Genomic DNA, 25,382 nt, shown 5'->3' with positions numbered 1-25,382 from the left:
GGACAGACAGACAGGCAGCTTGCCCGATAGACAGACAGGTAGCTAATGTTATATATAAGGACTCCCGGGGACTTTCTACAGCACACAGTGGAGCACCTGGGGACACGGCAGCCATATGTTTAAGCTTTGTCTCGTCCTACAAAACTCAGTCTGCCCTTCACGTGATTTGTCAAAGGGCCGCACGCGGTGACAGGTACAGGGTACAGGAAGACCCGAGATACTGAGACGCACGGCAACTAAAGGAGAGAGAGAGGTGGATGGAGGCAGAACAACCAGGGGGAGGGGAGGGCGAGCTCCAAGACACATGAAACATAAGGAGAGAGAGATGATCGAGACCAACTCTGAGCACTGTGGTGTGTGTGTGTGTGTGTGTGTGTGTGTTTGTGTGTGTGTGTGTGTGCGTGCGCGGCAACAACACTGGTTAAAAGTGTTTTGGGGAGGTGAATTAGGTAATCTGGGAGGAAAAAGAAAGGAGGAAAGAAGGAATGAAAGAAAAGACACAAGCAGCCGGAACACCAGAGAGTTTCTGAGATGAGATGTGATGAGATGAAGAGGAAGGAGGTGTAGGTTAAGAAGCGTGAACACCTCCGGGCTTCTTTTCCTCCCTTTCTCCAAACTCTGCTCCCTCTTTCCCTCCGCCCACTCCTCTCTTGTCCATCTTTCAGCCCTCTCTCTCTCTCTCTCTCTCTCTCTCACACTCACTCTCTCTCTTCTTCTTCTTCTGTGTCCTTCTGTGCAGGGGGTTGAGGCACTGAACAGATTATGGCGTAATTAAGGCGCTAAAGTAGCACATTATCCACCTGGTGGCTTATCCGGGGTGGTTAGCACTGTGGCTAGGCTAATCAGTTAATGTGCATGTGTGTGTGTATGTTCTTGCATATAAACACATTTTGTATGTTTATAAATGCGTATCTGCAATAATGCATGTGCGTATGTCGTGTACATAGGTGTGTGTGTGTGTGTGTGTGTGTGTGTGTGTGTGTTTCACTGGGGCCCATCTCACCTGATTAAGGCCTCTTATAGGCATGTGTTAAAAGCATTAGGTGAGGACAGGAAAGTAATTCGTCATGTTTAAAGGCCAGAAATTGAATCAGGGATTAGGAGGCGGCCAAATGAGCGCGCACACACAAACGCAGCTGACTGGAGGGAAGTCATATCTCCTCGTCTCCGTCTCGCCGGCGCGCCCCGTTCCCCCCTCCGTCTGCCTGTGTCCACCCTCATTCCTTCTCCTTTGTTTTATTTTTCATGTTGCGTCTTACATTTTATCGCCATCTCTCCATTTCCTCCTTGACTCTGAGGTTACATAGAGACAACACATCTCCCCCACACACTCTTTCCTTCCACTCTTTCTCTCTCTCTTTCTTTCTCTCTCCCTCCACTGTCCTCTAAGTGGTTAAATTGAAAATAATTGCGCAGACAGACCCCCGGAATGCAATCAGAGTGCATGACAATGTACTCTCGAAGAGAAGCTGGTATTATTAGGTTGGGGAGAGTACTAAGTGTATAGTGAAATACCTCAGAGAGTCATTTTATACCTTCAGACTTTATTAAAGCTAATAGGTTTATATATATCTCCCCGAGGCTGGTCAATTCATTAGATGTAACCATTATGAACTATTACGCCCACAACAAAGTCAGAGCGTATTGAGACAGAGGGGAAGAGAGAAAGAGTGTGCACCTAATAAATACGTGTAGTGTGTGTGTGTGTGTGTGTGTGAACTGCATATTAACTTAAAGAAAACTTGATATAACAATGTTTAAAAATGTTTATAATAATATGAAGTAAAATAAAAATCAAGAGCTACATTCCAGCATAATTTACACAAACTAATGTGTTATGAAAATATGCAAATAAAAAATAACAACCACAATTTCATGAATTAACAGAGAAATACGTAAATATCTTAATGTCTGTTTTATGCATGTGGCTTAATTTTAATCTTAATCTTGAATCTATGTATTAAGCATTGAAATTATTTTTTGAGAATCCTCAAACCAACTAGATATGAACATATGATATGCACTTAATAATATCAATACTATACTGATTAGGATAATAATAATTATTATGATGATGATAATAATAATAATAAAATTATAATTATAATTATAATAGTGATGATGGTGATAACTACTAGCCTAGTTATAGTTATAATAATGCAATTTGACAGCAAATTGGTTGAGTGCATTGTTTAGATTTATTGTGGTATTGAAAACAAATAAAAAAAACTTACAGTTCATCTTGAAACAAGTGAAGAAATATATGACATTAATTCACATGTGTAATGACAGACGTCTATGGGCCTTGTAGTTTTTTCCAAAAGCAACGCTGAACAAAGAATCTAATCAGAAAAGTTGAAAGAAAGAGAAGCAGACTCGCAACACTGGGGTGTCTTTGTCAAGGGCGCTGTCTTTATCTTTATCCACTGCTGAGTGTGGGACATGCAGAACAGTAACATGGTCTGTGTTGGTGTGTGTGTGTGTGTGTGTGTGTGTGTGTGTGTGTGTGTGTGTGTGTGTGTGTGTGTGTGTGTGTGTGTGTGTGTGTGTGTGTGTGTGTGTGTGTTTGTGTGTGTGTGTCTGTGTGCTCTTATATGTGAGAGACACCCTGAGGGGCATATGTAGATGGAAATGGGCAAGTTGAAGCCACTATTATAAACAAGGTTAAGGAAATTCAAATTACAACATATTTTTGTTGGCATGAAGTTATTTAATAGGGGATAATCAGAAAAATCTTGCACTTTTTAAATGACACAAACACACCTTTCTTTTTCTTTTATTAAACTGCAGTATTGCATTTTAAAGACCTTATGTACGTAAGGGTTTGGTGGGGGGGGGTTTTCTTCCCAAAAATGTTTAAAATATAACATGTTCCCTGCTGTCGTGTCCTTGAACAAGACAGTGGTCCCTTACTGGTTCCCACGGGTGTCATTTTATATTTAGCCTTTCCCTCAGACCTCCCTGGAGGTAGCAAATGAAATAAGTTACTTTACAGGAATGAAAAATTAAAACGTAGAATTAAAAAAACACGTCATATGAGTTTATGTTGTTCGGTAAACACATAGATCACAAGAATAAAAGCAGTGTATATTTTATATGAATATAAAAATAATGATTATTGGGTTTGGTCCATTTTTTGTAGCAGAATTGTTGAAATAATTTGTCAGCACGTTATTTTAAATACCCTTAATCACACACAAGATGCTTTTTACCTGCGTCTCAACCTACTTCTACATCTAAACTGCAGCACAAAGAATCCATCTCTGCAAAGTGAAATCAAATAAGGACAGAAAAGCATCGACACAGAAAGGCTGAGTCATTTTCAAGGGCACCTTTTTGTTATATATTCAGTTCAGGGTAGGTATGTGATCGTGCATCTGCATTCCTGTTAACGGTTAAATTATAACACTGCTGTCGGCACATGGTCCAAAAGTGTTCTGCAACTTTTAATCAGCGACTCAGGACTCAAAGACAAAAATATCTGACATCCGTAATTTCGGCATTTGTATATTTTATTCAAACCAAATGCTGAGGAGTTTTTAAAAAGCCACTTTGATTGAGCTTCAGTACAGCATCTGAATATTTTTCATCCCATCGGTGCTTGGATTATCAACCAGACATTTAATCAAGTGATTTGACTTAATAAAGACAGTGTCAGCTAAAATTAAAAATGAACTTGTTTAGAATGCACATAATATTCCTCATGATTTACAATATTTATGTGATAAAAATGCATATTTAAGTTAATAATAAAAATGCACTAATTTATACATGGCGTTTTGGGCTGTACGAGCATGCCTCTGCAACATACAGGTCATTGTTAAGATTGCAGCGTTGTACGTTTTGTACGTATTTGGTCACATCCAAGATTCTGTTTTTAGACTGGAATCCCAGCTGAATAAATGTAACTGACACTAACTGGTTTTACCCTGAAACATCATAAATCCAATATCTTGTGATTTTCAGTTTGATGTGTAATTTCTCCTGAAAATGGAAGCGCTGTTTGTCATGGCATCAAATGTATTTCACGTGACTAAACATGACAAAGAATTAAATCGCTTTAGTCATCGTGTTGTTTTTACCACGAGTAACACTCAGCAATTATTTTGCTGCTTTCTTTTTTTTCTATAATTGCAGTGTAATTACAACCTAATCACATGTAACACAATGTGACACAGCTGCTTGCTACCACCAGGCCAATTATTCACCTGACCTTGACTCAATCCACTAATCACACCGTTAGATGTGGTGACGCTGTAAGACAGATACACCACCTGTCCTGTAGTTTTTGTTAAACATCTCATAATTCACCATTTAAAAATATATTTTATTACTGTTTGATTACATTATCGTTTCTGAGAGGAGGAAATACAGATTCATGTTGTCAAAAAAAATGACATGATTATATAGATTATAGGTTGTAGTTAAAATATCAATCACAACCTGAAATACCATTAAATACTGTTAATCTATGTTTAACCCTAAGCGTTAATTACCCCTCTAAATTCTGTGCATGTATGTATGAACTGTGTACTTTTTTAAATGTTCTGTATGTGCAGGCCTGTGTTTTGTGTGGTTCAATGTTTGTGTACTACACTATTTTATATTCTCTATTTTTCCATTTTGTTGCACATGTTTAATAGAAGTTTAGCAGCAATACAATGTTTTCCATAACTAAGTGAAGCCACAGGAGCTTCCAGGCCGAGCATTTGGATGAATCTGTGAATAATGTGAGAGGTTGCAGTCATCAGAAGGAAAATGTCGTCCTGGCCCGGCCTGTCTCCATGATCTAGTGCCTTCTTTTTTGTTTATAACTTCACTTTATGCGCGGATGTTCTGTAGCTATTCTGGTGCTGAATGTGCTGGATGACTCTGTCTGCCTGTTCAAAGACAAAGAAGGACGGTCATTAGACTATTCTGTAGCATCAGGTACTGTACACCTCTCTCTCTCTCTCTCTCTAACACACACATACACACACACACACACACAAACACTCTCTCTCTTTCTATCCCTCTAACACACATACACACTCTATCTTTCTTGCTCTATTTTCCATATCCCCCCCACTTTCTCACTTTCTTTCTCTCTCTCCCTCACACACACACACACACACACATTCTGCGCTATGGTCCACATTCCATCAGAGTCCAGTGCCATTTCCTTGTATAGAGCGCCATCTACAGGTCCCATAAGGAACAATCTCAGCCACAACTTCATTTTCCCGTTTGCTGGTTTCAGGAGAGACAAACCCTTTTAGACTCATCCAGTTCTGATTGTGGAGTTTGATTAGTTCCAACACAAAGGCGAGCACAAACTTTAAGAGATAGATTTCTATGTATTAAAAAACAACATGTTCTCCAAGTAATTGTACCGAATACATGTACTTATATATTATTATACATCAGCTGGGAGAAAACAGTGATCTTCCTGATTTACATGCCTCAGATAGGTTATTTTAATATTATGCTATTGACGGCTTCAATCGCCACATGGCAAATTAAGTTAATTTGAAAATCAGAATGAATTTTATTAAGAATCACTTTTAAAGGTCAATTATTAAACTGTGTTTTGTGTGTCTGTGTGTGTATTGTACACAGAGGGTACATCACACTATTATTATATCCTGATGAATGCAGCAATTGGTAAAAGTGCAACTGCCGTAGCTTTTGTCTTTATTTTTGCAAACTTCTAATGGCCTGTTATATTTTTTAAAGTGATGAATGAGTTTGCCCATTCCATTCTTCATTTCATGTATGTGTGTGTGTGTGTGTGTGTGTGTTCCAGCAGCGTTCTCAAAGTCATCGTTTCCCTGGAGAGAGGTCAGTGTGCTGGTCAAAGCACTGTGCTGTCGCGCTCACCTACTGCTGACCACAGAGAGGGAGGGAGGGAGACCTAATGTAGGGAACTAAAATTAAAATAACACTGTGATCTTTGACTGTTTCTGCTTTAATTCACACTTCATTTGTGGGTATCGACCCAGAAAGCAAAGTTAAAAAAGAAATACATGAGAAAAAACAACTATTATGAGTATTAAACAGAATAAGTTCATATTTCGAAGTAATATTAACGTGAAACTTTCAAAAGGAAAATGTTTTTTTCACCTTTATAAATAATACATTCATAAAGCTGTACAAGTGTAGCTTGGAATAAGGAGAAATAGACACACCAGGCCTGCTAGTTGGGTCACAGACTCACTTTAACCACACACACACACACACACACCAAACTCCACCCATTATTAAACAGTCTGTCGTGGGGGTTGAGTGTGACGCTTCTCTCCCCCATTTGCTCACTGCCCCTAGAACAATTTCAATTTTAATAGCTTTTACTATGTATCTGAAGCACTGGAGACACAGAGAGAAAGAGCACACACACACACACACACACACACACACACACACACACACACACACACAGACTGAGGGTGAGAACTAGTCCCCCTTGTTGAAAATAGAGCCATCAAAAATGAAGGCCGGCCCAGCACAGCCTACAGACAGACAGACAGATCCCAGGAGCATCTTGTAATTATCCCTGTGGACGAGTTGCCTCCAGCTGGGCTCAGTTGCCCACCTCAACCCACCCCCCCATTTCTATCATCCTCCCACCCTGCCGCTAACCCCTCTGCTGCTAATTTCATCCCAGGGATTAGCCCCCGCTTGCTTGTCTGTCTTGTAATATTTCTGAGGGGGGTGTTGAAATGGTGAAATATAGCCTTCTTCTAATAGGCCTAACTGGGCTGGGCCAGGCCATGCTTATGCCTCCCTGCCTCCCTCCCTCTCCTCTGCTATTCAGAGATGGAGAAAGAGGGTTAAAATGAGATGAGGAGAGAGAGAGAGAGAAAGAGAGAGAGAGAACACCTCAGGAAGTGCCACCGCTGCAGCGCATGCAGGCTCTACCGGGAAGTGACCGCAGAGAAGGAGTGAAGGTGAAAAAGAAAGCGGTGCGTGGTGGCACAGCGCTCGGGTTAGTACCTGCAGGGCAATGCAAGCTGTTTTCTGTATGCATAAAAAGGGACAGGGATGGGGGGGCGAGGGAGGATGGAGAGACTGAGACCGTAATGCCCCACACAGCACATCCACCATCACCACAGTCTTTTGTCTTTCTGTGCTGTAATGCTCTCTGACTTTAGTCATATAAGCTGTCTGCTGTGTGACTCTTTCACTGACAATATGTTCTGTCATTGAACATCTCCGGTTGTCTGTGGTCTGACATTCACTGTGTCTACAAATGAATCATGTACAGAACATGTGAATAACATCTGTTTTCTTCAAGTAAAATTCAAATGCAGAGTTTGTGAATCAATACATAAGATAAATACAGCAGGAAAATGTCATATATACGCTAATAATTGAAATAAAAATCACTTTCACAAATCACAATTTGCCTCAGTGAGCTTAACAATCTGTACAAGGTGAGACATCCTCTGTCCTTTACCCTCGACGATAGAGGGACGAAAAACTACCCAAACTGTTACCATGGGACAAAAACCTCAGAGAGAGTCAGAAGTGACTTATCAGAGCACATCAATAATAATAATAATAGATAATATAGTGATAAAAAATACAAAGGAGAATATTCTCTGCACTTTTTTTTCTGTTTTCCATTTTGTTCCATGGACTCTAGCCTTACACTGTGTTTTTGAAGACAATTTTCCACACATGAAACGAAGGCCACACTATCCACAACCAACTGCCCATTCTCATCACAGAGGTGTTGACTGTGTGACTCATAGATTCTCCTTTTTGATTGGACGAGATCACCAGGAGGAAAATAAAACCAGAAAACATTTAGACGTTAGTTAAATATGCTGCTTGTCTCTCAGTCCGAGCAAAGTGACTGAGAAGGAAAGTGCAAGACAGATGACTGGGTATCAAAAGTAAGTTCTGCTTCTTAAACTTTTTTAGATTAGAAGTAATCAAACTGTGAAAATACATTTTTAAAATGTGATTGTGTCCATATTTTTTTGTTTTGTTTGACGCCAGTCCATCTCTGTGTGTCACCATGTGGATGTATGTTGACTGTGTGTGTGTGTGTGTCCATCTGTGTGCGTCTGCTCTCATGTTTGTCTGTTCACACACTAAATGACCTATAGCCCTCTGTCTCTCACACACTCCTCTCGATCACTCCAGCCTCTCATTACAGCTGCAGAAGCCCAGCCTGTCACGTAATTAAAGGCAAAGTTATAAATGACCAACAGGCCAAAAGCCATATTTCACAGGTGGCCGCGTATTTATTTATAATTTTTCACCTTTAAATGTGTTTCTTATGCAAATGAGAGCCAGGACACTTTTCAATTAACTTTGGGGGCCAGTCCCTCATAGGTACCACAGAGGCTTGTTATTGAAAATAAAGTATTTTGTTATCAGCTATAAATTATTCCCAAAGTGTCAAAGAAATTGCAATGTGTGATGTATGGGCTTTTATTTTGTGCGACCAAAGAAGGCTGGTGTATTTCCCCTCCTGTAAGGCTTTTCTGGAAACACCCTTTTTCTCTCTAACAGGTGAATGTATACTGTCTGATGCGTCCCCTCCCTCTCTGTCTGTCACTCTCTCCCCACTGCATGCACACAGGCACACTTGTGCTTGGACCGCAGAGCAGTTTAACGCTATATTTACGAGCAGGTGGCAGGCAGGTAGGTAGGTAGGTATGGTTCTTTTATGGTGACAGACTGAGAGTGTCCCCCTCTGCCTCATTTTCTCCTTAACTGACCCGCTGAGGGAAAGCAGTGGAGCAACTCTGCCTGCACCACCACAGGGAGAGAGAGAAGAAGATTAAACAGAACCAACTCTCATCCAGCACGGTGAGGAGGATGGAAAGTTAAGTAGTGGAGATATAAAAAAAATGAAAACTGTGAGGAGAGCAAAAGAAAGAGACAAAGCACCGTGTTCTTCCTGTCCCGTCAGTGGCCCCTCACAGTGTGAGACGTGTAGGACATGCTCCGAGGTGTTCGTGTGTGTTACATTAGTTACGTTGTATGTGCATCATGCATTAAGGTGTGTGTGTGTGTGTGTGAGTGTGTGTATGCAGCTGTGTCCTCTCCCTGGTGCGTAAAAAACGTCCATTAATTGAATTCCACCTAATTTCCCCTCAGCCTCGCCTTGCGGAGCGAGACGCCTGCCTGCCAGCAGCGCAACGCCACACTTCAGGTATGGTGGATAATGGAGGATGACATTTCTGTCCCACTATGCCTTGGGGCAGCATGTGATACATGGCTTCCTCTCTGAAGGTTAAACTCAGCTAACCTGCCTTTGGCGTTTCATTGCCCACTTGTTAAATACTCTTTTGGTAATAAAATGATTAAAAATTTTATTGCATCTCTCAAATGAGGCCTCTTTTCAAAGGGATTTAATGACTTTGAGACGGATATGTGTGTGTGAATCTGCCTGCGTGTGTGTGTGGGTGAACTGTCTTTGCAAATGTATGCACGTGTGTGTGTGTGTCCAGACAAGTGCATCTCCAGTTAGGCACGACCAGTGTGTAAAAATCTAATGAGAGTGATATGCTTTACAGTGAAACCACCATTATTCTCAGCCAAACGACCTGGGCCGTCATTATGTGTAAAGTAGCAATACCTTTTCCCTCTGCCGGGGCACATTCAAATAGACATGTTTTACATACAGCTCAGTCTGTGTCTTGAAGCGAAGTGAAGTATTTATACTAAAATGAATGGGCCTGACTATTTTTACATCTCAAGTTAAGCACCGTGGCTATAGCAACGGGACATAAAATATTATATTCAACCCATTAACAGGAACTACAAGCCTTGCCTAGGCCAATATGGCTCCACAGCGACTTAGCAAATCATCATATCTAGTGTCATTTTGGCTGTAAAATTAGCAATAAAGGGACTCGAGAAATGGATCTCAAAAACCCAATAAACTTGTTTCTTATGGTCTCAGGCAAGAAACAGATATGGGTTACTGGGGCCTGTTTCAAGGCCCATCCAAAATGTGTAAGAACAAAATGTGTAGTTAAAAACACACACTCAGCAAAAAAAACATGGTATGTGTCATTTAATGGAGTTCAAACATATTGTACTATACAGAATCTCAGTTGTCTATTGACTTTTCCTTTGTTCAGCAGTCCTGACAGAGATGATTTACTCGTTCTGTATTCTAAAATGTAAAACTCTACTAACCCCCACGTCATGTCCCACATCGTGGTATGAAACTTCAAAACACTGTGTCCTTTGTGGATTACAACATTTTGAATTGCTTCTTGCAAACTTACAAAGTTTTTGTTCGGGGATTTCCCAGATTAGCTCACCTCCCTGTTGGCTCTTTGGGTCCGTCAGTTTTGTTGGAGCTCATTGTTGTACTGCTGCTGCCCTCACAGAACCTCTGCTCTCTCTCACACAGGTGCACACACACACACACACGCACACACACACGCACACAAAGACCCACACTTAATAAATGGCTGGGTCCCCCTCCCTTGGGCCAGAGGAGCCTGAGCTGGCCTGTTCATCAGACATATCACGGCAGCCCGCTCCGCTCTGCTCCACTGGACCCTGTCCAACACCTGTTCTCCCATCAGGGGATGTTGTGTTGGCGTGGCGTGGCTTTGCCACTGTACAGATTGGCACTGCCCAGTTTGGGCAGCTGAAAGGATGAAGTATGACATTCCCAGTGACAAATATAAGCTGTAATTAGGAGGGAGGACCATCATGGAAAACAGTTTTATAAATGCCTTTATAAATATCCTTTGTATTTTATGGTTTGAAAATCACTTTGGAATAGAACTCTTAAAAGCCTTAATAACCAGTAAATGGAACAAATTCATCATAAATTAAATGACATTAGTATTTTAGCAGATGGATGAACCATTTTAGCTGCCATTGGAATTGATTTAGATGTGAGTGTTTAATTTGGCCCCCACTTCCGCTCATCTGTTATCATATCAAATTATAAATGAATATTTCAAAAGGTTTTAATCGAAAAAATGATTTCGGCTGCTTCCCCTATAATGGAATTAATGGCAAATCTGTGTCTGGCAGAATTATAACCTCCCCAAACTCTGAGAGATGAATCTGATGAGTAAAATGTTTTTATAGAAATGTTGGGCTAAAGTAAGAAAGTGAGGCGAAGTCTGCAGCACTGAGAGCACAATAAAATGTATCGACTTTAAAACTGGCAAAATAAAAGTGAGTTGTCCTCATGCTGCGTTAGAGGTAATGTTAAAAACGAAGTTAGTCTCATGAGATTACTTTACAAACCCATGATATGTCACAGCCTCCTCATTTCATATCATAGATAGCATAGCTCTGCCAGTGCTGATTGGCCACTTAATCACTTGTTTACATTCTACTCGGGTAAGAGAGCCACAAACTGATAACTGATAAACTGAATTAAAATCACTCTTCTACTAAAAATGTTTGGTTTGAGTCCCACATTCAGATCATAATCTGGATCCACACCTAAATGTTCCTGTTCATAGATATTAACACTCTACACATCATTATTATTTATGTGCAGTCTCTACAATGATGTAAGGAGAAGATAAAACTATGCGTTTCTATCAACTTGACATTCAAATCTTGGGTATTAGAGTAATGTTCTTTACATACTCTGTACCTGTCTGCCAGTTGCTCTGTTATGGCCACCATGACATTTGGCACAGGGGGGTTGGAGGGTCCCTCCCTTGTCCCATCAGCGTGACTGATGCCTGCGAGGGATGGGTGGTGCTGAGTGAGAGATGAACATTTGCTCTGTGGAGTCGTGGGGTTCACTCTGCTGGCCGTGGGAGGCGCATTCATAATTTGCACCTTGGTGGAAACAAAGAGAGAGGTCATAGGGTGGTCAGGCTTTTTTTACCCCCACAAAAACTAGGTTTACAATTTTGGCAGTGATGAAATGTGATGATCGTGTCAAAGGTTAAATATTAAATGTGTTTTAACTTGACAAAGTCAAGAAAATAATCTTCAGCAGTTCAAACACATTGCAAGTGGGAAACAATCAATTCTCATAATTTCTGTTTAGTTTAATGTAAAACATGGAAGTTTTGCTTTTGGCAAGTTAAGATATCAAACCCATAAAATGACGTTTGATCTGAAGTGATTAAGAAAAAGATAATAATACTCTCAGACTTTTAAAAACTTCATCAATTCAAATGTTCCTGCTTTTAATCACACAAATAAATTAATAAAATATTATAACATAACGTTAAATACTTCCACAGTTCCAAACCGTGTGTGTGTGCACAAACCTTTTTTTCTACAGCAGCAAAACGTTTTCATTTACAACACAATCACAAACTCAAACATTATTCAACAAGCCCAAGATATTAAGGAGTATTATTTGACTTCATCTTTATTTATGTTACATTACATTTTCAACTCTTCACACAAGTTCAGCTGCTTCTTTATTCAGTTCGGTTTAACTTCAGTTTGTGCAGATCAATCTCGCAGCATTTGTTACAGAGATGTTCTATAGTTTATAATGAGCTGACTGATAATGAGCAGTAAGCACTTACTCACTGCTTTTACACTGCAAGTCCTCTTATAATCCAGCAGAGGGCGACACACGTCCACAATCTGAGTGGATCATTGGTGTCAAACTTATTGCACTGGGTCACAGTAAAGTGGTGCACACGTGCATGTCCACACAGAGATTTTCTTTACATCAGAGATTTTTTAGCCCATTGAAAATCATTTTCTATCTTAGACAGAATGTTAGGCAAATTTACAATTTGTAAAAGGTGAAATTTTGTACCATGTTAAAGGTTCAGTGTGTAAGTGGATCCATTGGCAGAAATTGAAAACAGAATAATCCTTGTGATGTTTTCACTAATGTGTTTCATCTACATGTTACGAATCATTGCTTGTCTTTACCCATGAACGGGTCCTTTATATTTAAATAGTTTGAACATCAGGAGGGGGTCCTCTCTATGGAAGCAGCCATGTTTTTGACAGTAGTCAAACTAGACAAACAACTTTTGAGTTTTTAACTGAAGGCTGCCACAGGTTCTCTTCCATGTTTGGAGGGGGGGGAGGGGGGGGGAGGGGGGGGGGGGGGGTGTGTTTGCAACTTCCCCACTAGATGTCACTAAATTCTACACACAGAACCTTTAATAACATGATTTATTCTGATATTTCCATTTCAGAAAATGTCAATATTTTCTAGAAATATGTTGGAACCAATGTTTTAAAATGTTTTATTGCTAACTGCTAATTAGTAGTACAGGCAACATAATGAAAACTAAAACAGGCAACATTAAAACAAACTTCTACATCAAGATTTAGATTTTTTTATTTTATTTTAACTTATCAGAAGTGTTGTCTGGTTAGCTTCTTTTAAGGATTTCAGTGACATTTCTTTCCAGGAATGTTAAGTTGACTGTTTATTTCCTCGTGATCACACAACAACACATTCATAATAACCTGTAACACTGCATTGTAAGATAAATGAGTAAAACATGTCCAGAGACGAACCGCGTGTTTTCAAAAAGCACTGAAAGCTAAAGAAGCAGCGAGGCAGCGCTCGGACTGTACCATTACTGAAGAGGAGGAGGGGGAGGGAGGGATCACACACGATGACACGCGCGACACTGGGGCCAGTTCCTCCGCAGGTCTCGATCCGGAGACACGGAGACATGGTGACATCACGTTGGAGCGGCTCACAGCTTTTACATGAAGAATAGTCACATCGGCACAGGTGAGTCGCTGCTGCTGGTTTGTTGTGATCGGTGCTGGGAGCTGCAGGTAGAGCACGGCACAAGGTGTGTGTTCATGATGAGGAGCAGATACACACAAAACACTGAGAACTGCTTAAACTGCAGCTCCAACCTGTGGATCATCATCTGCTCATGGTTATTACACTGTCTTTGTGTTTATCCTCGTATTGATGACGCGTTTAGATGAGAGGTGCAAAGTGAAGCAGCTCTAAAATATCCTCATCTTTCTTCTGACGGTGGGTCATCTTCCTCCAGCACGTGTTAGAGTGTAAAAAGAGCAGCGTGTGAGTCCACTCTCGTGTCAGACTTCTCCAGTAACAATAGGTGGTTCCTCCAGTTCACACTGAGCCAAGTCTCAGTTGCTACATAAACAATTTAAAGGCCTGAACTCATGTTGTAGATGCAGTTCAATGCACGTTATTTATTCCAAAAACATACTGTTCTTCCACATATGTAACAAATCCTATTATTATTCTGGAAACATTTAGTCTGGTGTTGTCAGTAACAACTTTGCACGATGAGGTTTTTTAATGCATATTTTCTACAGAGTGTTTTCAACAGATACATGTCTGTAGAAAAAATAGAATATTTTATAAGTATATTTTTGGAGTTTGGTCTTACTGTTTTATAAACGTATTCTTTGGGCCTCTGTGTCCATGGCTGTGAGATGCATCAGTGGTGTGCTGAAACGACGCTTGGACAAGACAGAGATGCTTGGAAAAGACAGAGGCAATGAAATGCTGCAGTTTGTTTGTGTGCAAACACAAAATGTGCATATCCCTGGTCGTCTGTGCCAGAGAACTGTATATAAAAACTGTGTATCTATATATACAGTTTATAGTCTGTGCTGACTCCTGCTGCTGCTCATAACACCTGATGATGAGTTATATGTATGTGTGAATATTCCCAGTCTCCTGTGGCTGATTGAAATCACATGAACACTTGTAACTCACAGTGATGGGGATCTTTCAACTCATGCATCCATTTTCAGTTCGTGACATCTCCTGCAGGTAAAATGTTTAAACGCCACACCAGTGTGCACAGAACCAGATTTGTATGCCTGTAGACAACACAAGGTCCCCGGGAGTCATACGAGATAAAGGGAGCAGAGGGAAGAAAAAAATCTGCTCAAGGACGTGGAGCGAGATAGCGAAGCAACAGGCTGAGCAGACTTACAATAATCAGGGAGCCGGAGCTTTGTTGTGCCGTCCAACTATTTCTTTACACTAAGTGGAGCAGATAGTGTCCTGTGGAAAACACACAGTGTATCACTGCTCTTTATTGTTACTGCACAGCTGACTATATTTTCCATGTGTTGTGAAAACATGCTGAACAAAGTGACATTGTGAAGACAGCTTCATGGTTATATAGAGTGTATGATAATCAATGTTTGTAATGGGTTAGTGAGACGCTGTCAGTGATGGGAACTTCTGTATTTGGGCAGAGATCAGAGATGACTGGTTGTAGCTGAGTGGCCTGATTCTGTGTGTGTGTGTGTGTGTGTGTGTGTGTGTGTGTGTGTGTGTGTGTGTGTGTGTGTGTGTGCGGTTGAATGGCTGTCTGAGGGGCTGCTGGAGCAGTTGGCCAGTTGGCTGGCTGGCCACCGACCCAATGTCTGTTGAACAAACTGTGAATGGGAGCGTTTGCTGTGGGTCACTGGTCAGTGGTGAGCCCATCTGATGTGTGTGTGTGTGTGTGTACAACCGACATCCCTTTGCATATGTGTTGTGCTGTGGGTCAGCGCTCTCAGAGCATCTGCAAAGCTGAAGGTTTTTTTAACTCTACTGTTCCGAGCTGAAAGAGATGCTGCACTGACCAGCTGACACTGCTCCACATTCCTCTGACCACACACACACACACACACACACACACACACACAAACACACACAAACATTAAATTAATGCTTACAGTTTTTGCTATTAGTGTGATTGCAGATAACACATGGATGAATGTACTCACTTAGCTGTGTGTGTGTATGTGTGTGTGTGTATGTGTGTGTGTGTGTGTATGTGTGTGTGTAATATGATCTGCTATTGGACACTACAAAACCCTGCTGGTCAGACTGAACAGAAACGAAGCATAGCCTGGATGATGTATTGTGTGTGTGTGTGTGTGTGTGTGTGTGTGTGTGTGTGTGTGTGTGTGTGTGTGTGTGTGTGTGTGTGTGACTGGTATGTGGTCGTGGCCAACAGAGAAAGAGCCTGGGGTTCTTATCTGACCTCTCCCAGGACGACCTTTCACCCCTCAAGACAAGCCCTTTGTATCTGCTGAGCCACAGCCCATTGGAGAGCGTGTGTGGAGGGTGCATGTGCGTGTGCATCTGCATAGATTTGTGTGTGGGGGATATAGAAGTATAGGCCACATCAAAGTCTTACTTAAACATTGTTATCTGCGCTCACCTTTGACCTTCTGGTTGTGAGACATCCCTCAAACAGATTCATTCAACCAAGAGCTTATATGTGTGTTTGCATATATCAGCGAACTGCAGGAGCTGAGCAGAACTTAATGCAGATGGGACTGAAGTGTGTAGGTGCTTTACCAATAAAACTTTTACATGTCTTCTCCTTGCACAACATATCTTTCACCAAGATGCTTATAATCATTTTACTTGGTTTGTTAATTAGCTCCATTCTTCTAAAGGGGAAGCAGCTGCATCCACTGAAAAAGTGTAAGAACTATTTTTAAATTAGATTTATCTTGAAATATTTTTTATTTTACTAGGTTGGCAACATAGTCTGTGAATTGGGTCTCATGACTTAAGGGGATCCTAACTACAGGTCTATGTGAGGGTGTGTGTTTGAGGGTGGGGGATCCACGGGGTCATAAAACCCCACAATAGTTTCTCTCTCCCCAGGGTGAAAGAGAGATAGAAAGAGAAGAAGAAGAGGGGGGGAGAGATGAAAGGATCTCCCACGTCCACGTCAGGGAGAGAGGAAGGAGAGGTGGGGGGGGGGGGGATTAGAGGAGCAGGGGGAAAAAAGCTTCCTGAAAAGTTTTTCTTACTCCTCATTTCTGTCCTCTCTGCTCGGTGCCATTTTTTTATATGTGCCAAAGGTCTTTTGGGTCGAGGGACAGATGTTCCTTGAAAGTAATAACAGGATATGTAGTGAAACATGGAGCAGCGTGCAGCGACACATTTGAGGTGGACATTTGGCATTTTGACTGGACAATGAAGATCACAGTAGGAGGTTCCTGTGTGTGCTCTTCCTTGCAGCTTTTAAAGCACATTAATAGACATTATAGCAGACATATATACCTGCATCTGATGTTCCTGGTATCAGTGAATGCAGAAACATCTCTCTCAGTATGCACTCTTCTCTGCACAAGAATAAACTGGATTAAAAATGTCCCTGAAAAGCCTTTTTTGATGCACTACAAAAATGTTTATGCCTATTTCCTAATGATAGAGGAATTTCAACCATGCATTAAAAAGCATGTAGAATGGCTTCTTGGTTATTTGACAGTTATTGGTCAGAAGTGAAGGATTAGCTCAGGATTCAATAAAACGTGGAATACACCTCTGCGCTTTCATCTCGTCCCTGTTTCCCTCCCTGTCTCCTCTTTCTCTGGTTGTAAAAAGACCAGTCTGCTCGTAGGTGTGATTACTTCCTGTCATGGCGGCTGTGTTATGACAGGACTTTTTGTCTTTGTCTGCCACCCTGTGTCTTTCTGCAAAGTGGTGCAAAGCTTTAAATGTCTGCAGAGCCTCTTTACATATGAAAGCATGGAAAGAGAAGGTGGTAAGGTGTGTGTGTGTGTGTGTGTGTGTGTGTGTGTGTGTGTGTGTGTGTGTGTGTGTGTGTGTGGTTACCTCTTTAGGACATTTTCCTGCATAAATACTGACCAACATAAGATTACTGAAGATTCCTACAAAAAAGATTTTAAAAAAAGGATAATAATAGTAATTTAAAATGTAAATAAATTGATCAAATAAAAAGCCTTCTCCTCTTTACATATTTATAAAATAAATAACGAGCATATAAAATGAGTGTCTTTTAAATGATATGTCATCTATTGACATGTGTTGGTAGAGTGAACTTCCTGCTGCAGTGATTTTAATTCAACTATGTAATTAATTTTCAGGCCCAAACAGAAACGTCATCAGGTTCTGGTTAAGATCAGGGGAAAGATGTGACATGTGGTCTGGTTATGGTTAGGTATGACTGGTTAGGGTTAAAGTTAAGGATACAATTTTGGTTGTGGTTCTTTTTGAATATAAGCACACTGTCATAAAACTACAAACAAGACCAACATGGAACTGAACGTACAAACACTGAGTCAGAATCTATCTCAGTGCACTGAGTTTGTGGGAAAGATGATGTCTATCTACACCTTGTTTTTAGGGAAAATCTGTCTTTGATCTGCATCTGATACTGCATATGTTTGAACTATTTTAAAAAAAGATTGATATTACCTCTTACATCAGATAATGGCCAATCTGATTTTGTAGCTGAATTACGTTACATTACTGTGGGTTAGAGAACATAACAAGAGGTAAGCACAACTTAGAGCCGTGTAGAAATAATGCAAATATCAGGCTGATGTTTCCTTGGCTTTGGTTTCCTGTGAAGGGATGGCCAAAACATTTTTAAACTTTAAAATTAATATACAAAAGTATATGTTATTGTTTAAAAAAAATCTAATGTGTGACATAGTAATGTAATGGATTCTTGTAGAGATGTATTGTTTTTTGAAATGTATTATTTATATGCCTAAAATAGAATCAGACTGAATCTTCTCTCTGCAGCAGGAAGCTGTTCTGTTAACCTGTGGTGTGAAACACCAACAGCTTTACCTCTGTAATCTGACAGAGTCTCTTCATTAAGCTGAACCTGCAGTTTTCAACAATATGTCTTGTGTGTGGTGTCACCAGCATATGGGCTGTGAAAGGTTTGGGGTGGGGGGGGGGGGGGGGGATTACGTTGGTTTTAAAAATCCAACCTTGTTATTTTCTTCCCCTCTGACCCAGTTTGTTTACAACCAACACCTCTTTGGTTCACACAGAAATATTCAGCAGTGTGGTCAATCTTTATTCAGCTTTATTTCACTGTATACGTTTTTTAAAAGGAATTTTGAAAATGCAGATGATGCAAGACTGAAGTGTTTTGCATGACACAAGGCTAAATAATACAACAATCCCTTTGAGTGCACTGTTCAGAAAGGTTTGAAAGTGCTTTTCTTTTGTTTTTATCCCATTCTCTGTTGTTCTTTAAAAAGAACAAAAATATAAAACCAAGTAAAACCAACAGAGTAACTTGAACAAACCGACGTTTAGAATAAGTGCGGTTTCTCATCAGTGTGTGTGTAGATGAGAGAGGCGAACCAGGGGGAAAGCCACAGAGTGAGCGATGCAGAGAAAGTCAAGAAAGAAAACAGTGAGCGGAGGTAGAGTCTAGGTCAGGGTGTCCTGACTCTGTCAGTAACACTGATTTTATGGCACGCCGTCTGGATAGATGCCATCCAATAGTAACCACTGTTTATGTGTGTGTGGGCCTGTGTGTGAGAAGACGTGTGTGTGGCTGTCAGTGTTTGTGTCTCTTCAAAAGCATAGGAGTGCAAGCAAGTATATGCTACTTAGACTTAAAACCATTTAACCAACAGAGGACTGACTTTAAATGTGTTTTGTCTTTTATCAAATAATTAATCCTTTTTACTGAGACATGTTTTCCTACTCTACTTTTTTCTTTCTGTTGTAGTCAACAAAAGAAAATCTTCTGGCTCAAATCAACCATTCGATTGGTTGTTGTGAGTATAGCTTACACCGATCTGGTAGCCTTATTGAATTGTAAACAAGCATTCAAATGACCATTTTTAGATGGTGGTTGCTGACAAAGTTTACTAGAGATGTTCCAATACCATTTTTTAATTTCCAGTTATGATTCTGACACTCGAACTTGATGTGTTGGCCGATACCAAGTATCAACCCGAATTATATAACTATTTTCAACAGCTGTGTTTTATAAATCCATTGTAGAAGTGATGCTTGATATCATTGCAATAAGACCTGGCTCAGGTTAGACCCTTTGAAAAACAAACACATACAGTCCCATACAACTTCTTTTAGTATGTATTTTCACAGGCATAATAAATACATAAGTCTAGGAATACACAACAATTACTTACTTTAAATATCTGGAACTTGAAGTCATGCATTCGGTTCACGTTACTGTTTTACTTGCAGCACTTTTCAGCGTGAAATATTTGTAAACTGCTCACACTCTATCTGGCTCTGGCTCTAACACTACTTTACTGAAAATCACCTCTTTTTCACTGCTCTAAAAACAGTACTTGTCTGTGGAAGTGCAGCACACCAGCTGTTTTGGAGCAGGCAAATAAGAAGTTATTTCCTGGAAAATAAAGTTTAATTTGGGTGAAACTAATAAACTTTAAAGACATGGTTTCAGATTGTTAGATATATCATACTCGTTGATACCCGACCCAGCGTGTTTACAATGTGTTGAAACATCTCTAAAGTTTGCAGTTTTTTCCTCATTAGTTTTAACAAATGCAGCCACACAGATAACTTGACATGGTGTTAATTAGTTTGAGTTGACTCTGAGTAATTGTTAAATAAATGTAGATGTCATTAGGTTTTGAGGGGGAGGGGTGTTTTAGAGGTTGTTTGTCCTGAAAATAATGGATGAATCCTGCAAGGTTACTGAAGTTGTGCTTTACTTTTTGTTCTAATGCTGAAACGGACTCTTCTGTAAAACTGAATCATGTAACAGAAAGACTAATGCTATAAACTTGAATTAGTGTGGTAATTGTTAAGATGGTAAGCATTGGGGGCTTGGATGTATCTTTTGGAGACTGAACAAGACAACTCTGTCTTTGCAGGACACCAATGGGGAACTCGTATGCAGGCCAGCTGCGGACCACGCGCTTTGAGGAGGTTCTGCATAACTCCATTGAGGCTTCGCTGAGGTCGAACACTGTCATTCCCAGACCTGTCTTCTCACAGCTGTACCTCGAGACTGAGCAGCTGTCGGCACATGATGGTGGGTTGCATGAATGTGTCTCCAGTTGCTTTTGAATGAACTTCAGTACTCGGATATCGAAAAGCTAAATCAACTTGCACCATTAAAATGTTGCTTTCTTTTAACATATGTCCCCAACAGGCCGTGCAGAGAATGACGACGAGGATGATGAAGATGGCTCAGCGTCGAACAGCCCCCCAATACCCTACCAGATGAAGCTCCCACCTGAGGGATGCTGCACCACAGATGGTGTGAACACATGCTCATATTTATGCTCATAAAAAAATCTAATATGCAGTTGTACTGTACATAAGTCACAAGCAGATGTGCAGCTTTCAAATACAGACCAGGACGTATATTGCATATAATGAAGGTTCACCTCCTTTATGCATGTGCTGTTCATCTAAAGGAGGATCATACAAATGACAAAAAGGGATTTAATGATTGTGTTTGGCTGTTCATTATTCTGGATTTATAGTCACTAAGCGAGCAAGGATCGTTTTTTTTGCAAAACAGCTGCAAAGTTATTTAGCTCTACTAACTATAAATTAAAAGTTAAGAAAAAAATGTTTTTCTCTTCCACAGGTTTCTGTCAGGCAGGCAGGGACCTGCGTCTGTCCTCTCTGGCGTCGGAGTCTCTGGATGTTCCTCCTGGGTTCACGCTGGTCGGGATAAAGTCGCCCTCTCTTCCTGAGACCCTGCTGGTGTGTGCTGTAGACCGCCGCTTCCTGCCAGATGAGCGGGGTCGTAATGCACTGCTGGGTGAGGCTGGAGATGTGCACAGGAAAATATCACTGCTGTTCAAAATGTCACGTCTTTGAAAAAACACCTTTGGCATTATCCGGTTCCATTCACATTCTCTTGTAATAACGCATTTGCTGTGTGCTCCCTCTAGGCTTCTCTGGGAACTGCATGGGCTGCGGAGAGAAAGGCTTTCGGTACTTCACAGAATTCTCCAACCACATTAACCTGAAGCTCAGCACCCAGCCCAAGAAACAGAAGCACTTGAAGTACCATCTGTACCGAAATAACCAGGGCATGCTGGTCAAAGGAGCTTCCATCTGCTGGAGGGGACACGGTAAGAGACGGATACACGATGTGGTATTCAGCAGTCGATTGTACATGAGGCTTGTTTAGAAGTTTTAATTGAATGCAACATATATAAAAACGTTTATACCATTAGCGGTCAAAAAGATTGTGTAGATGGAAGCAAACAAGAAGCAGGAGTCATAATAACTATGATCCCTCAATATGTGGAAACAGGAGGAAGTAGCCATGGCCATATCAGTATTAAGGTTTCTCTGGCTATATCCACACTACAGTGTTGGAACAGGATTCTTACTGATGGATGTTGCCTCACAAACCTAGTGGATCACTGATGAACTGATGGTTTAGCAGGGGAATGGAGATTAATATATATTATTTGAGATCAACTCATAGGGGTTGTTCCCAGAGCCTGATTGGTGACTTTAGGCCATCGTGCAATACCTTCCGGCTGAAATCAGAAATGCTACATACCTTCCTTTTTTAAAGGTCTGCTCGTCTGTGGCAGAGAACACAGTTGTTTGTTATCATTTGAATGTGTTCAGTGTACAGGTCTGACCAGATGTATAGGTAGTAAAGCCTTAAGGACAGGGTGGACGGTGAGAATACAGGCTTTCTATCCTCTGTTATTTTCCTGATTAAGATTCACCGCTGTTTATTGGGAGGGAGATATAGAAGCTTAAAGTCATTTCTCTCGTCCATCTATCACATTTCTTCAATTCCCTTCATACCAGTCATTCACTTTCCCTTGTTTCTCTGCTGCTTGTCATTTACATGTACCACACCAGGGGGTAGATGGTTGTTAGTTCAGACCTGGAGTCTGTTTCAAAAGGCAGGTCTACTGATATGTCTGGTTACCTTTGCTGAACAAGTCTTTTTAAATTACATACTTCTCCTGAACTGTCACACATATATGCCCTGACACACGCATGCATGCTTGTGAACACGCACTCAGTTTTGGGAAATCCAAGAAGATGGACATTTGTCTTTGCAGTTAAGTTCTTGCAACCTATTTGAATGTGTGTGTATTTATGTGTTTGTGTGTGTGTGTGTGTTTCAGATGGCAGGATGAGACAGATGGGCTCCATCCTCACAGAAAACCATGTGACATCTGATGAGCAGCCACCAAACCTGGCATCACACACACCCAGCGGCTACACAGGTAAAGGAAAACACACATTTACTGTACATCAGACTGAATGGGAAAGTTACAGAGTTACAGTATCAGTGATATTGCTGTGTCATGAAAAGTCAGAGGAACTCCTGATATTAATGTTTTTTTGTCTCTCTCCACATACTGTAGGATCACATGCAGACCCTTCTGCTTTGCCGCAAATAGCCGACCTTCCCCAAACACTGACAAATGGAAACCATGCTGTTCCCTCCGTAACCCAGCCACCTTTAAATCAATCAGGGCCCGGGAGACCCTCAGTTACAGGTAGGTGCACTCTGGAGGCAACAGCAAGGAAGATTCTTTCATCCTATTTCCTTCTTAACATAGGCTACTTTCACATTACTAAGTTTTATTTTGAAAACCCTTCAACTCTGCCACAGATTCTCCTGGCGTGGAGTTTTATTGCCGCTAAAACTAAAATGTTTTAGTTTGAAAGCTTCATGGAAGAAACAGGGATGTATGGAAACAATGATGTAGACACTTAACCTCTTACTGATTGGGTCTTTTCTGTCACGACTTAACCTTCCCTTATATTTCATCACCTGACCCTCTTCTAGAAGAAAACAACTGGTATGAACCTCAGCCACCAGTGTAGAACGCAACATGGGTGTTACAATTACAAGTGTTGCTGACCAGGTTGTCTCTGCTTACAGCTGTTGTGCGGCTCAAGTCTGTAGTTGACTATGATACAACTGTTAACATGTAGGAGACAAGATATTATTCAAGCAACCTTTGACAATTCTGCAACTAACAACCAAATGCTTCCTTTGCAAAATGGCACACGCATGCCCAGCGTAATATGGTTTTCAGGCGTGTTAGTATGGTCGGGGTTTAAAACTGATATAGAACCAAAATACTCTCATGGACAGAACTTGTATGGATGTAGCCCTGCTTGTGTTTATGTAAACTGCTCAGTTTGTGTCTGTTGTCATTAAGCTCCTCCCCTGGGATTCTTCACACCTCTGAAAGGGAGCATCCCTACCACCAGCAGTGTGTGTGTGTGTGTGTGTGTGTGTGTGTGTGTGTGTGTGTGTGTGTGTGTGTGTGTGTGTGTGTGTGTGTGTGTGTGTGTGTGTGTGTGTGTGTGTGTGTGTGTGTGTGTGTGTGTTATAACATCCCTGCTATGCAGCCAGCTGCATTGTGTGTTGGGGGTTGTCCTTTGTTTCTTTCATTTGCCAACACTTGGAGCACTAAACGTCTCCCTCCTTCTTTTCTCTCATGTCTGTCTTTCTGCTTCTCTCCCTCTGTCTGTCACCTCTATAAACCAGGGTTGTAAAATTCCCTCCCAGTCCCAGTCTTTTTTTCCTGCTTTCTCACTGATTGAAAAGCTTCCTTCCTGTCAATGTTGGTTTTTTTCATGACCCTTTTAACAACTGGAGCTTTTATGTGTCTCCCTGTTACTGCATTTCAACAGAAAGTTGACAGGAAGAGGAAGAGACGAGTTAATATATGACTGACTTACAGCTGTTTTCCATGACTATACCAACACCACCTAAAATATTCCAAAACATCAAGTCAATAAATGAAATTCCCACAACAAAAATAATATAGCTGAATATAACTATGAACTATTTTAAGATCTAAAATGGAAGAAAATATTTTTAAAACAAGCTCAGGTAGTATTTTGAAAAATGTAGCTAATACGTTCACTTATACATTATGATATAATTTGTATTACTCCAGGGACACATGCAAATGCTGGACCCCCCAAAAAAAGGCACAAGGGCTGGTCACCTGAGTCGTCTGCCAACAGTCTGCCAGAGAGCACTTTAAAGACGCCGCCATCTTCATCAGTGTCATCAACGCTGTCCGTGTCCTCTGCTGTAACACATGGAGCCAGATCAGGTACAAATGGAAGATAAATAAATGGAGGTGAACATAAGAGGGAGAAACAAACAAGAGAATGATGTGGTAGCAGACATTTATTTAATGCTTTAACTGTTTGTGTAAATGTTTTTCTTTGCTCCGTGGCATATGACATTTAGAACCTGCAGCCCTGCTGAGTTCATCGCAGCCCTCCTCAACCCCGCTCTCACCCCCGGAGCTGTCTGTAACAGTGCCCGATCAGCTGCTACAAACCTGCAGACTGGAACCTGTCGTCTTCAAAGGTGATTCAGAATGTTTAAATGCACTTTTTCTGCTTTTTACATGAAATGAACATTCTTTTGACATAAAATGAACATTCTCCTGAAATTACCCAGAGGGGCTGTATGTGAAAATGTGTGACTTCCTGCACGCTCTACCCAGACACTACCCCTAATTTGAATTCACTGACATTTTTATCTGCTGTGAGCGCATCTCGGACAATCTCTTTATGTGTGAAATACATATTCCGGATAATGTCCGTACCCAATTCTCTGGAGTTCTTGTTTGAAATGGTTATTATTGTTGAGCTGCTGATAATTTCTCGACCCAGCTGTCAGTGCTGGACTTTGTCAGGTGAGGTTTTCAGTAACCACACAACAGATGGCCAGTTCAGCTCACCTCTCCTCACAGGTTAGAGGTCAGCCAAT

At 40.9% G+C, this 25,382-nt stretch overlaps 1 protein-coding gene across 1 annotated transcript in view; it reads left to right on the top strand.

Moving 5' to 3' along the window:
- The window catches only part of greb1 (growth regulating estrogen receptor binding 1), a 91,857-nt gene that overhangs the window by 53,618 nt on the left and 12,857 nt on the right, over window positions 1–25,382 (top strand). The window contains exons 3-10 of the mRNA XM_069521949.1: window positions 20,512–20,672; window positions 20,793–20,900; window positions 21,237–21,413; window positions 21,547–21,729; window positions 22,756–22,857; window positions 22,999–23,133; window positions 24,553–24,714; window positions 24,855–24,977. Coding sequence (XP_069378050.1) covers window positions 20,512–20,672; window positions 20,793–20,900; window positions 21,237–21,413; window positions 21,547–21,729; window positions 22,756–22,857; window positions 22,999–23,133; window positions 24,553–24,714; window positions 24,855–24,977 — 1,151 coding nt within the window. The remainder of the gene's footprint in view (window positions 1–20,511; window positions 20,673–20,792; window positions 20,901–21,236; window positions 21,414–21,546; window positions 21,730–22,755; window positions 22,858–22,998; window positions 23,134–24,552; window positions 24,715–24,854; window positions 24,978–25,382) is intronic.

Source organism: Paralichthys olivaceus, chromosome 1 (genome assembly GCF_024713975.1).
Source record: "Paralichthys olivaceus isolate ysfri-2021 chromosome 1, ASM2471397v2, whole genome shotgun sequence".
Lineage (NCBI taxonomy): Eukaryota > Metazoa > Chordata > Actinopteri > Pleuronectiformes > Paralichthyidae > Paralichthys > Paralichthys olivaceus.
The sequence above is the reverse complement of the archived record's forward strand: the minus strand, read 5'-3'. Positions and strand labels throughout refer to the sequence as shown.